This window comes from Choristoneura fumiferana, chromosome 3 (assembly GCF_025370935.1).
Source record: "Choristoneura fumiferana chromosome 3, NRCan_CFum_1, whole genome shotgun sequence".
NCBI classification, from domain to species: domain Eukaryota; kingdom Metazoa; phylum Arthropoda; class Insecta; order Lepidoptera; family Tortricidae; genus Choristoneura; species Choristoneura fumiferana.
In genome coordinates, this window is record NC_133474.1 from 14187478 (window position 1) to 14200260 (window position 12783).

Here is a 12783-nt window from a genome sequence, read left to right on the forward strand (position 1 = left end):
ACATATCGATACAAATCACGGTTTGTCAGCACTTTGATTCCACAATAATTGTCTTCGAATTTCTTTACTCACTGCAATCCAATTTTATAGTTCACGTAAGTTAAGTACGTCGCAGTAGTTATGCTAATCATGTTATGATATTATTTAACTTAAGCTTGCTCACATTTATATTGTGCTAGTCTGGCCATTGCCCAAATCGTACAAGTTACTGTCATTTATTTTGTATACCCAGGTGAACGCAATAAGTGGCAAAAGTACCTACTGCAGATTAGTTAGGATGGTTCCAATACTAACACCAATAAGAATCACGTTCTCAAAGATCTATTGCTGCATTTATGGTTATATTTATTCCTTGTAATCAGTTTGCTGACGTATTTATTTTAAAAAATATGAAACTAGAACAAACAGTGTGTACCTAATTTAACGGCAGCCACCTAAAACACTTGGCTGGTCAATAATTATTCATATTCGACAACAGCCATTGAACTCAGTAGGTAAGGCCCATGTCAGATTTCATTGAAACCTAAAATCGCTCAGTAAAGTAACATATGCGGATCACTCAATAATAAATAGCCGATATAGAACCGACAATGATGTATGCTCCCTTTAGACAAGGAACCACGTATTGGTTCGAAACATGTCACGCATACCGAGGCTATTACGAGTAGGTACGTGACTGACCCGACAATTTTATTATAATAATTATGTCTGTGTCTCACGGTAGTTTCACTTAAAAGTTGTAGTTTTAAATGTAGATCGTAGGAATTAACAAGGTTAAAGAGTGTTGATAATTAGCTGTAGGTGTAGATAATTAATCAAATATCGGAAAAAAGTATCAGAATAGACGTTGGCATTTCGATGACTCAAAGTTCAAAGTATCATTTCCTACACTTGTTTACGGTAAGGCGCCAATGAAAGGTACCTACTAGTTAATGCTATGCGGTGAGCGAGGAAAAAGGCCAGCATTCCTGTTTAATGTTTTTTTTCTCACACACCGCTTACCTCTCATTACCTTCCTCTTCGCTCTCTTCTCTCGTCTCTTACCTTTCGTCACTGCAATGTGAAAACCTCTTAAGTAAGAAAAAGTTTCAAAACACGTTTTTTATACCTACTTCTATTCATGAAAAAAAAATTCTAATACTCGTAGGTACACGTCCGCATTAAAAAAAACTATGCAAATTTTTATTACTCACGAGGTTTTCACACGGCAGTGACGCCCTGCGGCTTTAACACACTGCGAGTACATTTTGCTGCCGGCGTGACGATATTCTGTTTAATTTTAACAATTAAATACAAATGAATTTCATCTCACAAACTTATCGCGCGCCATTTTTACGCTTCGCTCGCTACCAACACTCCCGAACGGAAGTAGGTACTTATGTATGAATGACGACAAAGACTTTCGCACTCTAGAGTCTAGGTCTTAGACTAAGTGCTTCGTGTCGACTTTCTAACATTAGGTACTTAATAGCCGTACAGGCATGCTCAAGTCCAAGTCTCAAGGGCTTTCTCCAACAAGGAGTTAATTAGAGGGAGAACACAATGCTGAAGGGTGATCTTGGTTACCTACAACAAGTGTATCATTAGGTCATTACATTAGACATTGTATTATGTGTGAATTTATTATTTATTTATTGCTGTACATTTTAAAATTATAGAATCTATGTATAGTTCCAAAAAATCTCTCATTTTACAACCAATATCATTGCCATTTGAAGTATAATAACCTACATCGTTTTTTTACTTCATTTTTTTAATAAGTGTACCTCTACACATACTACAAGCATACTACCTTAATACGGCTTGAAAGCCATTAAGACTGAATTTCCACCAGAGATGTGGGAGGATGCGTTGCGTGGAATGTGTTTTTCATGAACCAATAGAAAGGTTTCATTTACCAATCCGTGCTCCGCTCAGCTGTTTCCACTAATGCAAAGTTCTGCTTTCTAGCACTAACAGCCTCTAAGCTATGATGGACATGATGAAGCTATATATTTTTGTAAGACTACTACAGAACCCTAAAAAAGTACTGGCCACTAGCACTTTTATAGCAGTTCAGTTAGCATACGTTCCGATATGACCAGCAAATATCAAACCTCTATGCAATGCAATGGACCGAAAGATATACCTAAGTTAGAAGTGTTAGAACCTGCAAATCCGGGCGTCATCTCATCACTTTCCGCAACTTCTTTTGGCGTAGGTACCTACTATATTTTTTAACTCCTGACCGAGGCTAAAAGGGACTATCAATGCTAGAAAGCTGTAATTTTGCACGGATATACATATATGTAAACTATGCCGACAAAATGGTACAATAAAAAATAAAAAATATTATTTTTTAGGGTACCTCCCATAGACGTAAAGTGGGGATGTTTTTTTTTCCTCATCCAACCCTATAGTGTGGGGTATCGTTTGATAGGTATTTTTAAACAATTAGAGGTTCAATGATGATGATGAATAATTCAACGATTTGTTTGCGAAATATTCAACTTTAAATTGCAAATTTTCATGAAAATCGAGCGTCGTCCCCCCCTCTAAAATCTAAGCCGGTGAGTGGAAAAATTTGAAAAAATTCGGGATGGTAGTAAGTATATCAAACTTTCAAGGAAAACTATAACGGCTAAGTTTTCTTTAGACTTAGTAGTTTAAGACTTTTGGTAGTTTAAGAGTAAATAGCAGCCTAAGGTATAAAATGTACCTAAACTTGGAAGATTCCGTATAAAATACAAAATTCTTAGAAAAATATTACTTATATTTTTCGTAATGGTTACGGAACCTTATTTTGGGCGTGTCCAATACGCTCTTGGCCGGTTTTTAAATTTGAAATCAGGGTTTCTAGCGATGGTTCTTAGATATGTTTCATCAAAACTTTGAAGTAACAAAGTCGGGGGTTTTCCAAGTTTTTGTTGGTTATTATTTAATTATTGTTTACAAGAATAAAAAAAAACTCTTATTATTGCTAAAAAATCATGATATCATGACGCACGCATTTTAGTTTATATACTTAGAGCAGTATTTATCACTCGAGGGTAAGACAGTTTGCTAAACTGTGTGGTTTACGGCCATGCGCAGCACGACGGGCCTTAAATGCACTAGACCAGCAATCTATTCCTTACTCTACCTACTTGGCGAATATACTTTGGATAGCGGGACCGAATGACGCGTGAAACAAGCGTGGGAATCATTTTCGGATGCCTCATCTCAAATTACACACATCTTGGTAGATATCGAATTTGTGACATTTCAGTGGTATTGAGATATTTTAATTACTGTACCTATGGAGAGAGAGAGAGAGAGAGAGAGAGAGAGAGAGAGAGAGGTCATTCATACCTCCATGAGTTGTTAACCCCCGACGCAAAAAGAGGGGTGTTATAAGTTTGACCGCTATGTGTGTCTGTGTTTCTGTCTGTGGCACCGTAGCTCTTAAACGGATTTGAGTGCCCGAGAGTGTAGTTGAGTTATAAAAGTGTTAGGTAAGGTTCATAATTTGGATTTTTGTTATTTGCAGTGTATGCATGGAGTGCAATAACTTTATTTTCTTTTAACTGCATACTAAAAATATTTTTACTTTATTTGCAAGCCGGTAGCACAAACCGTTATCTTAGAAGATCTAGATGTAGTCAAAGTAAGTACATACGAGTAATTTAACTTTGTTAAAACTATTTATATATTGCTTTTTGATTACACATTTATAATGCAAATATTTCATATGTTTATTCTGTTATTATACAGTGGTTTTCGCAGGCATGTGCAAAAATATGTAAATTATTCAGTACATTTTGCATCTTTATCTTGATTTATTTGATGTTAGCACGTTAATCGCAATTTACGTCCTCAAGCCAGCGAAATGCAAGACTTGAAGTGCACTGCACATGATTTAAATCTCGAATATACGACGTTTAATTTAAGGTTTGAATTAACGGTCAAATTGTAACAAGATTCTCGGTATTACGAACACAAATGGACTGAAAATACCTACCTACACGTACATTTATTACCGGTATTTATTATGTTTCTACTATAGAAGTTAGCACAATTTTAAATAGTTTCGTTGTTTCATTTAAAAACGTGTGTAAATTTTGCCGTTAAGTTTCAAATGTTAAAATAAATGGAGTATATGTAGATATTTTTCACATCACCGCACCCTGCACGTTTTTAAAGAGACCGCTCTATGTATTTAAATAATTTATTGATAGCTACGTTTATGCAAGATATGCGTGTTCATGCAGTTCCTTCACCTCCACACTGTAAGAACACACACAAATCACACAAACCCGTCTACCACCACCACCACACTACACTGACGCGTTTCGAACTCAACCAGAGCTCATCTTCAGAGCAACACAACCGTACACCATGCTACCAGATGTTAGACTAACAAACTACAAAAAACGTTTTAATTGGTTACTCTAGCTCCCTAAGTACCCACCTATATTTTTTCGCAAACAAAACTACCCGCAAATTATTTATAAATTTTAATCGTCACATAAAACTACCTTAAATAAAAAAAGGTAAGTAATTTAAAGGGCTTATTACACATGACCAAATTTAGGATCCTAAATGATTTAGAATCCTAATTAAGAAAAGTGTTATCGCGTTTAGTCAAGTAAGGATCTTGTATAAACGTAGCTATCATAAGGTCGCGGGTGAGCAAAAAAATTCTTTTAGTTCATTTACCTGTATATAAAGATAGTAGATATGTTCTTTTTTAAATATTTTCAACATCTACCTATGTAAGTATTTGAATAAAAAACTGCGCAACACTTCAGAAAAATGCGTTTTCTTAAAATTCTACGAAAAAGTAATAATTCTAGGTAATTAAATCTCCATATAAAAAGTAAGGACCGAAGATGCTGTCAGGAAAGATTTTGATCTCATTTTTTGCATCAATGCACCCGTGCAAAGCCAGAGCGAGCCGCTAGTTTTAATAGTAAAGAGAGACGTGCACGGTTTTTTCGTTATGTGTATTCACGGGCTATGCTTATATCTCATTTAACAAAAGATGTATATATAGTATAACATGTCAGTCAACGATTAAGATATTTAAAATCTGTGACTGCCATACGATCTGCGTATTACAATAGCGTTGACCTAATTCACCAAGTTGACTGAGATTTTCTTCTACTAAAAATACAGAATTCCAATGAATTCATGTTTACACTGCTGCATTCCGTGCTGATTCAGTCCATCCGCTGTGTCTCATTCATCCCGGTTTATGTTAGGGACACAAATAAATTAAGATGCATCGTTACACATCGTATAACTTTATTTGAATTAGCGTACATAAGTATATGATGATATATTATGAAGAATTTTGAAGTAGGCACAGAGAAATGACTAAAACGGTGATATAGAAACTCCATTTCAATGAAGAATCTGACAATCTTGTAGACGTTTATAGTTAGCCAACGACATGGACATTGGATTGTCTAGGTCATTGGCGATGCGATGGGATTACAAATAATCACATTACCTAAGATTATTATTATTCGTCATCCGGTGTCTGTGTGAATTGGCGATAAATGGCTTCAAGATTGTCAGATTCTATAGAAATTTAACATAATATTGCTTATTTATTGTTTTTAATTGTGCAATGGCAGGGTGACTGGATCAGACTGTAGAAAACACAGCCACGCCCACGCTTGATCCTTAAGAAATCCTTAAGAAATCAATTTCATAAACTTCTTAGGTATGTTAGGTTTGTCGATACCTGAAATAGTATTCGGTAGTTTATTATATTTTTTGCGTTCCTTTGAAACGCTCTGTGTTTGATTAAGCGTGGAAGAGAGTATTATGAAACTTTTTTACTTTTTACGAAACCAATTTTAATATCCGTTTTCACTATCCATGATCTTTCTATTTAGAGGGCTATAGGTTACAGGCTATAGGCACGTAATACGCAATGGATTTCATAATTTGCCTAAAAAGCAAACCTAAACACTATTTCTTGGGGTGGTATTATTATATTGTATAAAGTAGAACACAGTGCACAAGGATCACATCTCATAATAAACATGTATCATCACGGTAGGTACTAGGTACCTACTCAATTCATGCACAAATTAAGTATCTAAACATAAAAATGAAAATCTTGAAACGTAACCTACTTATATGGCAACATTCGATATTTTTATAAATACATCGTATTATTCCACTATTGTCTTTTTATGGTGTATTCTCATTATTCCTGCTATTTGGCAAGAATTTATATAGGATTTGGTACTAAAATTAGTAGTATTAATAGGATACATCCTAAAAAAAATTCAGTGAGACTAACTAAAAACACTCATAAATTTAGCACTAGCCTGACGATTAAAATGGGAGTTTTGATGGTTGCTTTATGTCTGCGACGAACGCTAGTGTCGTACCTGCTACATTTTGGATACATGTACCTTTGACGTTTATTTATTTTACCTAGGCTTTGACGTTTATTTCTATTGCAGAAGCTACGCAAGCAGAAAAGTGCTGGCGAGCTGGACAAGAGGGGCACGGGCTCGGTCCGCTCGGGTGGCTCCGGCGGCTCGGGCTCCTCATGGGTGTCCTCCGTGGACAGCTCACACTCGGCCATGACACATGCCTCGCTACACACCGACTCCAATGCTAGCTTTGTTGTTGAGGTAAAACAACCATTATAATATGATTCTGATTTCTCTAAAAGTCAAAGTCAAAGTCAAAGTATTTATTGTGTGTTACACAGGTGTTATGTATGACTTATATATACGTTTCTCTGTAACATGTCAATACGGCATACAATTTATCTTAACGACTATATTATGTAGGATCTAAAGTAATTACATTCATTCTTATACATTATTAAAATATACATTATTAAATTAACATCCTTGCACTATCCAATTATTAAATTATTCCCAAGAAACAGTATATCAACATAAAATCTATTATTACCTATTTCCCGAACGAAATCCAAAATACCTACTCGTAGCGAATGAAAGATACCATCTAATTTCACCATATTTAAAGTCTGCAAATGAAAGAGATACATTTTATTTAATACAGGATGAACATTTGGATGCTGGTGTCACAGAAACCTACTTGGGTGAATGGAAGAATGACAAACGCACTGGGTTCGGCGTGAGCGAGCGAAGCGACGGCCTCCGCTACGAAGGCGAGTGGCTGGCCAACAGGAAGTACGGCTACGGCGTGACGACCATGCGTGACGGTACACGGGAAGAGGGCAAATACAAGAATAATGTGCTCATCACCAGCCAGAAACGTCGCCATATGTTCCTCATGCGCTCCGCCAAGTTCCGCGAACGCGTGGATTCCGCCGTTACCGCGGCGCAGCGGGCTTCCAAGATAGCACTGCAAAAGGCCGACATTGCGACATCCAGGTTCGTTAACTTTTCTACTTAGCCCGTACCTTACGCATCTAAAAAAATGCTATTTTATGGATAATAAATGTTTCTATTTAAATATTTTTTTACAGGACAGCCACAGCTCGAGGGAAAGCTGAGCAAGCCGATGAGTCGGCAGACCAAGCAAAAGAAGACTGTGATATAGCACAAATGACTGCAAAGCAGTTCGCCCCAGATTTTAAGCAACCTGGCTTTGACAGAATAGGATTAAGAGACAAATATAGACAAAAACCTTATAATCCACAGGTTGCTACACCTGTATCACAAGAATCTGAAAAAATCTTGGATGGAAAGAGCATTCCAAATCATACCCCTTCGATGCATCCACAGATTCCTCAAGCCAATAAAGCTCCTTATGGAGTACCCCCGAGACGATCCTCAGCCCAGTTCCCTAACAAGCCAGCGCAGTCTACAGACCCGCGACTCGCGAATAATACCAATTACAACAACGACGATCGGACGACTAGCCCGTATTACAATTCCAATCAAGATCATTGGTCAAATTCACATTCACAAGGGCCAGATTTCCAGAAACCTTATTCGCAAAATGACCAAATAGGCGCTTATGGCCCTGGTGCGCCCAGTGCACCGGCGGGACCACCCTCTTCATATCGATTTAATAGACAGGATGCGATCCAACATCAACCGGGCATGGATCCAAGTAGTCAACAGTTTACAAATCAAGGACGTAGAATTTCTTCAGCCACGAGACCAGCTCTAAATCTAAATCAAAGACCTAACCCACAAGAATGGAACTCCTCACAAGGGCAAGGAGGGCTTAGGCGGTCGAGTGTATTGGGTCAGCCAACAAATGAAGCACAGGATTCTATGTATGTGGATGGCGGGGCCTCGGGCTACGGGCGGAACGAGATTAGAACTGGAACCGTACATTCAGAGGGGCTACTTGATCGACCAGCTATGGATCAACAACAATATCATCAAAATATGGATCCCCAGGGATACCGGCAACAACTTGATCAGCAAGGATATAGACAACCTACTGACCAATCAATGTATCGCCAGGGAACCGCTGAACAGCAAATGTATCGACAAGGACCCTCGGTGGATCAGGATATGGTCAACGGGCCGCGCGAGGCTCGCCAGGCTCAAGGTCGTACATCGATCGATTACTTCGACCATTATAAAAGGCCACCAAGCAGAGATTCTAGTGTGGATCGGTACGGACGGAGATCTCGTCAGCCGTCAGTAGAAGCTACTGTGCCGCCGAGGGACTCGCGAGGTGGTTCAGTGGCGCCGCAACCACCGGCGCCGGCGTCGCGGCCAGCTTCTAGAGCGGCTACGCCAGCGGCGGGCAACGGACACTTAGCGACTGGCCGGGGCTCGATATCACACGCTGGTTCTCGAGAAACGCCATTTGAGGAGTCTCTTATGAGAAAGCGAACATTGGGACAAGATATATCACCTTCGCCGTACCAGCCCAAGCGGACCGAAAGCCTGTGCATGCCGCAGGTTCCCGCGGCACCACCGCCTGTGGCACGGGGGGGCGGCGGCGGCGGCGGCGGCGGCGGAGGCGGCGGACGGAAGGTAAGGAAATACTTATACTAATTTAATGAACTAAAACCAACCTTGCAGTAGCAAAACTTAAGACAAGACATCAATGTTTGTGCGAAACATTTGTATGACTTGAGCGTAAGTCATTCTCCTTCACCTCATCAACATAATTAAGTTAGTCATTAAATAGATCATCATCAACACAACATCACACCCTACAAGATGCGTATGTCTTCCGTTTTTAGGGTTCCGTAGTCAACTAGGAACCCTTATAGTTTCGCCATGTCTGTCCGTCGTCTGTCAGAAACCGTTAGTAAATACTAGAAAGCTGTACATATCAGTCACGCCGACAAAGTGATATTTTTTTTGATGTGCCTTCCAAACGTAAAGAGAGGATGCTTTTTTCTCGCCCTACTCTATAGTGTGGGGTTTGTTAGATAGGTCTTTTAAATCATCCATCGGGGGGTTTACAAGATGATTTTTCGATTCAGCGATCCGTTTGTGAAATATTCAACTTTAAAACGCAAATTTTCATTAAAACCGAGCGTAAAACTGTACATTTTTTTTGTTTGTTAACTCAAAACTCTGTCATTTATGAACAAAAAACTGAATCAACTACAAAAAGCCATGAAAATAATTTTCTGCCAGTCTGAGGTCGGTGCCTCAGCACGAGCCAGCAGAAGTAATTGAAGCCCAATATAATGTAGGTGAGGTAGACGACGATAAGTCGACTCCTGCTGGTTCATGCTGAGGCACCGACTTCAAACTGGTAGAAAATAATTTTCATGGTTTTTTGTAGTTGGTTAAATTTTTTGTTATTAAATTTTTATTCGTAAAACTTAGTCCGTTCACAAAGATGAACTTAAAATGGTTACTATAGACACGACTAAGTCGATAACACAATAGAGACTATCACTATGGTAAAATATGGTGATTACGTCGTTTTGTAAATTAGAAAAATAATACAATTGTAAAATTTACACTTAGGATCATATTCGTTGCGATGCTACGAAGGCTCTACGAATAAGCTACGAGTGTCGTAGAGGCGATCGAATTATAGTTGTATGTAGGCTGCATTTCAATCAGAGATGTGCGAGGATGGCGAGGAATGTGTTTGTAATGAACCAATACAAACGCTTCATTTACCTATCCTCGCTCAGCACAGCTCTAGTGGAAACAGCTCGGCGCGCAGCACATGATCGCACCTCTGGCAGACGAATATCTTCAATCTTAACTTCATCCATTATCATTTTTATTGATAGAACTAGAGTTTACCCGTGGCTTCGCACGCGTAAACTATTCGATTTGGTAGTGCCAATTTAAATTCCGGGATTTTACAAAATTCCTGTAGGAAATCCCAAAATTTATATCGTAATCTTCATTGAGGTGTTGTGTAAGAACAACTATCCCGTGGGAATATTGCAATAAAAGTAGCCTATGTGTTATTTCAGACATCCAGCTATCTACATACCAAATTTCACGACTCTAAGCCCAGCGTAATCTGGTGCGTGGCAATGAATGGGTAAAGAGCTTTACAGACTGCAATGCAGGATAATGAATAGATTTATTTTTCCCTAAATTGCAATACTACACATAACAACACTATAGATAATACGATCGGTCGTTTTTGGCTCGAAATTCGAACTTGTGATTTTATTTTGCTTAATATACAAAATGTACACACCCAATATCATATTTTTTCAAGTTTTTCGCGATTCCCAAGTTCAAAGAATCAAATTGCTTTAGAATTCCAGAGAAATAATACGTTCTTTGGGAGAAACGTGTCAAAATGGTGTTGTAGAGCGCCATCCTATCCTGCTCTGTCTCGTTTTTTTTGTCCTGTTCTGGCGGTTTACTTTTATATTATAGATAGTATAAAAGGTAGATTAGGTACAATAAAAAAAATCTAAAACTACATTAAAATTAAATAAGCTAAAACTATAATAAATCTAAAAATTGACCCTGCGACATGGTATGTACCAAAGATGCTGGCAGCATTTCCCCGCTTGATCGTAAGGCTGATCCATTATCAAATTTCTTCTTTATCCGTAGTAAAAGAGTCAAGCGTCTGTCAATTGTTTCTTAGTTTAAACTTAAACAGTAAATGATTAAGTACAGATTATGTGATTAGAAAAAAAAACATAAGTAATGAATTTCGTGGAATAGTTTTCGATGAAATTAAATCGACAGCAAATTTCAATATAATGATTGCTACCCGTCCCAAGAGTATGCCACATGGAGGGGAAGTAACTTAAATGTTGTAGATAGACAGACAATTTTACTGAAAGAAGACTTCATTTTGAAGCTAAATGTAAAAAAAAAAACACCCGGAAATTTTATGACACCGATCAAAAGGCTCAATCGGAAGGATTATTTTTAACTATGTAACATAGCATCTGGCACAGATGGTCGCTGAGGCCGAAAGATTCTCGAGTGGAGATCGCGGATCGGCAAGCGTGGCGTAGGACGTCCACGAATGAGATGGACGGATGATCTGGTAAAAGTCGCGGGTTCACGGTGAATGCAAGCCACTTCCAACCGAGGCAACTGGAGGTCTATGGAGGAGGCCTATGTCCAACAGTGGACGTCCTAAGGCTGATATGATGATGATGAACATAGCATCTTAAATAAAAGGAAGACCATGAAGTTTTATATTTACAATTTCAGGAAAATAAATACTTTATTTAGCCTTTTCATTGACTTTGGTTTGCTTCCTAATACTTAATTTATAATTTTAAATTATCTATGTAGTAATAACTACCCACTTGAGAAATAAGTAAATATCATTTCCCTATTAAAAGTAAATGATAAAATAATAATGTGATAAATAAATTGTAGTGCCTATTTAACACAAAAAAATATCCTAATTATTTTTGAAGAAATATAGAGAAACATTTTTTTTTAGTGTACTAAAAGCTGTACAGAGTAAACTGACGTATCATATTCCAAATATAAAAATATACCCATCTAATACCATCCAGTTGGCGGCAATCCATTGTGGCAGTATAGCCACAAAATATAAAATCGAACGGCTCTACGAAACTCGTAGCCTCTCCGTAGAACCTTCGTAGCACCGCTACGACCACGTTCGCAAAGTGTACCTATATAAGAACATCATTTAACTCTTTCTCAATAGATGTTTTAAAATGAAAAATATGTTTTATTCGGGATAATTGTGTTATTTAATGCACTAGGGTGCTGTTTCACCACCCATTGATTAATGTTAACTGACGGTTAAATATGATGCCGTCTACGTCTATTTGAACAAAACAAATAGAGACGGCATCCCATTTAAAACCGTCAGTTAACACTAATCAATGGGTGGTGAAACAGCCCCTAAATAACGCAACCGCTATTATTCTTCTATGAAGATACACTGTGTTGTGTACTTAGCAATTTTTTAGTGACAATTTTAACTTAATTTCGACTACGGAACTTACATGCACGCATTTAAACTAAAGTTAGAACTTAAAGATCGACTAGAGGTACGAGTAATGCTTACGTCTTAGATTGCTGTCGTTAAATTCCACCTATACCCAAAAACACGTAGGTACGTCTATAATCATAAATTCACCAGTCTGTTTATCTGCAAACACATCGTTAAACACCATTCTCTGAAATTAGCTGGATTCATAACAAACACTGTAGATATGCATTTGTTTACCTTTAGTCATACCAGCAATAAGCGCTCTGGAACCAGACTAGAACTACATTCTATTGTTTTGTTAGCGCTTTTGAATAACGAGTACGTTCGTTAATGTAAGATTTAGATACATTTTTCATTAATATTAAGGAATAACAAATTAAGATTGAATTGAAATAAACGCACTTATAGTTTTGAACATGAAACTACCGTGAGACTCACTCATATTAAATGATGTTATAACGGAAACAT

General features: G+C 37.8%; 1 protein-coding gene across 1 annotated transcript in view; it reads left to right on the top strand.

Annotated features, from left to right (window-relative positions):
• Positions 1-12783, top strand: part of jp (junctophilin) — a 50309-nt gene that overhangs the window by 32641 nt on the left and 4885 nt on the right. Inside the window, exons 4-6 of the mRNA XM_074085801.1 lie at positions 6444-6617; positions 7018-7352; positions 7448-8921. Of these exons, the coding sequence (XP_073941902.1) occupies positions 6444-6617; positions 7018-7352; positions 7448-8921 (1983 nt within the window). The remainder of the gene's footprint in view (positions 1-6443; positions 6618-7017; positions 7353-7447; positions 8922-12783) is intronic.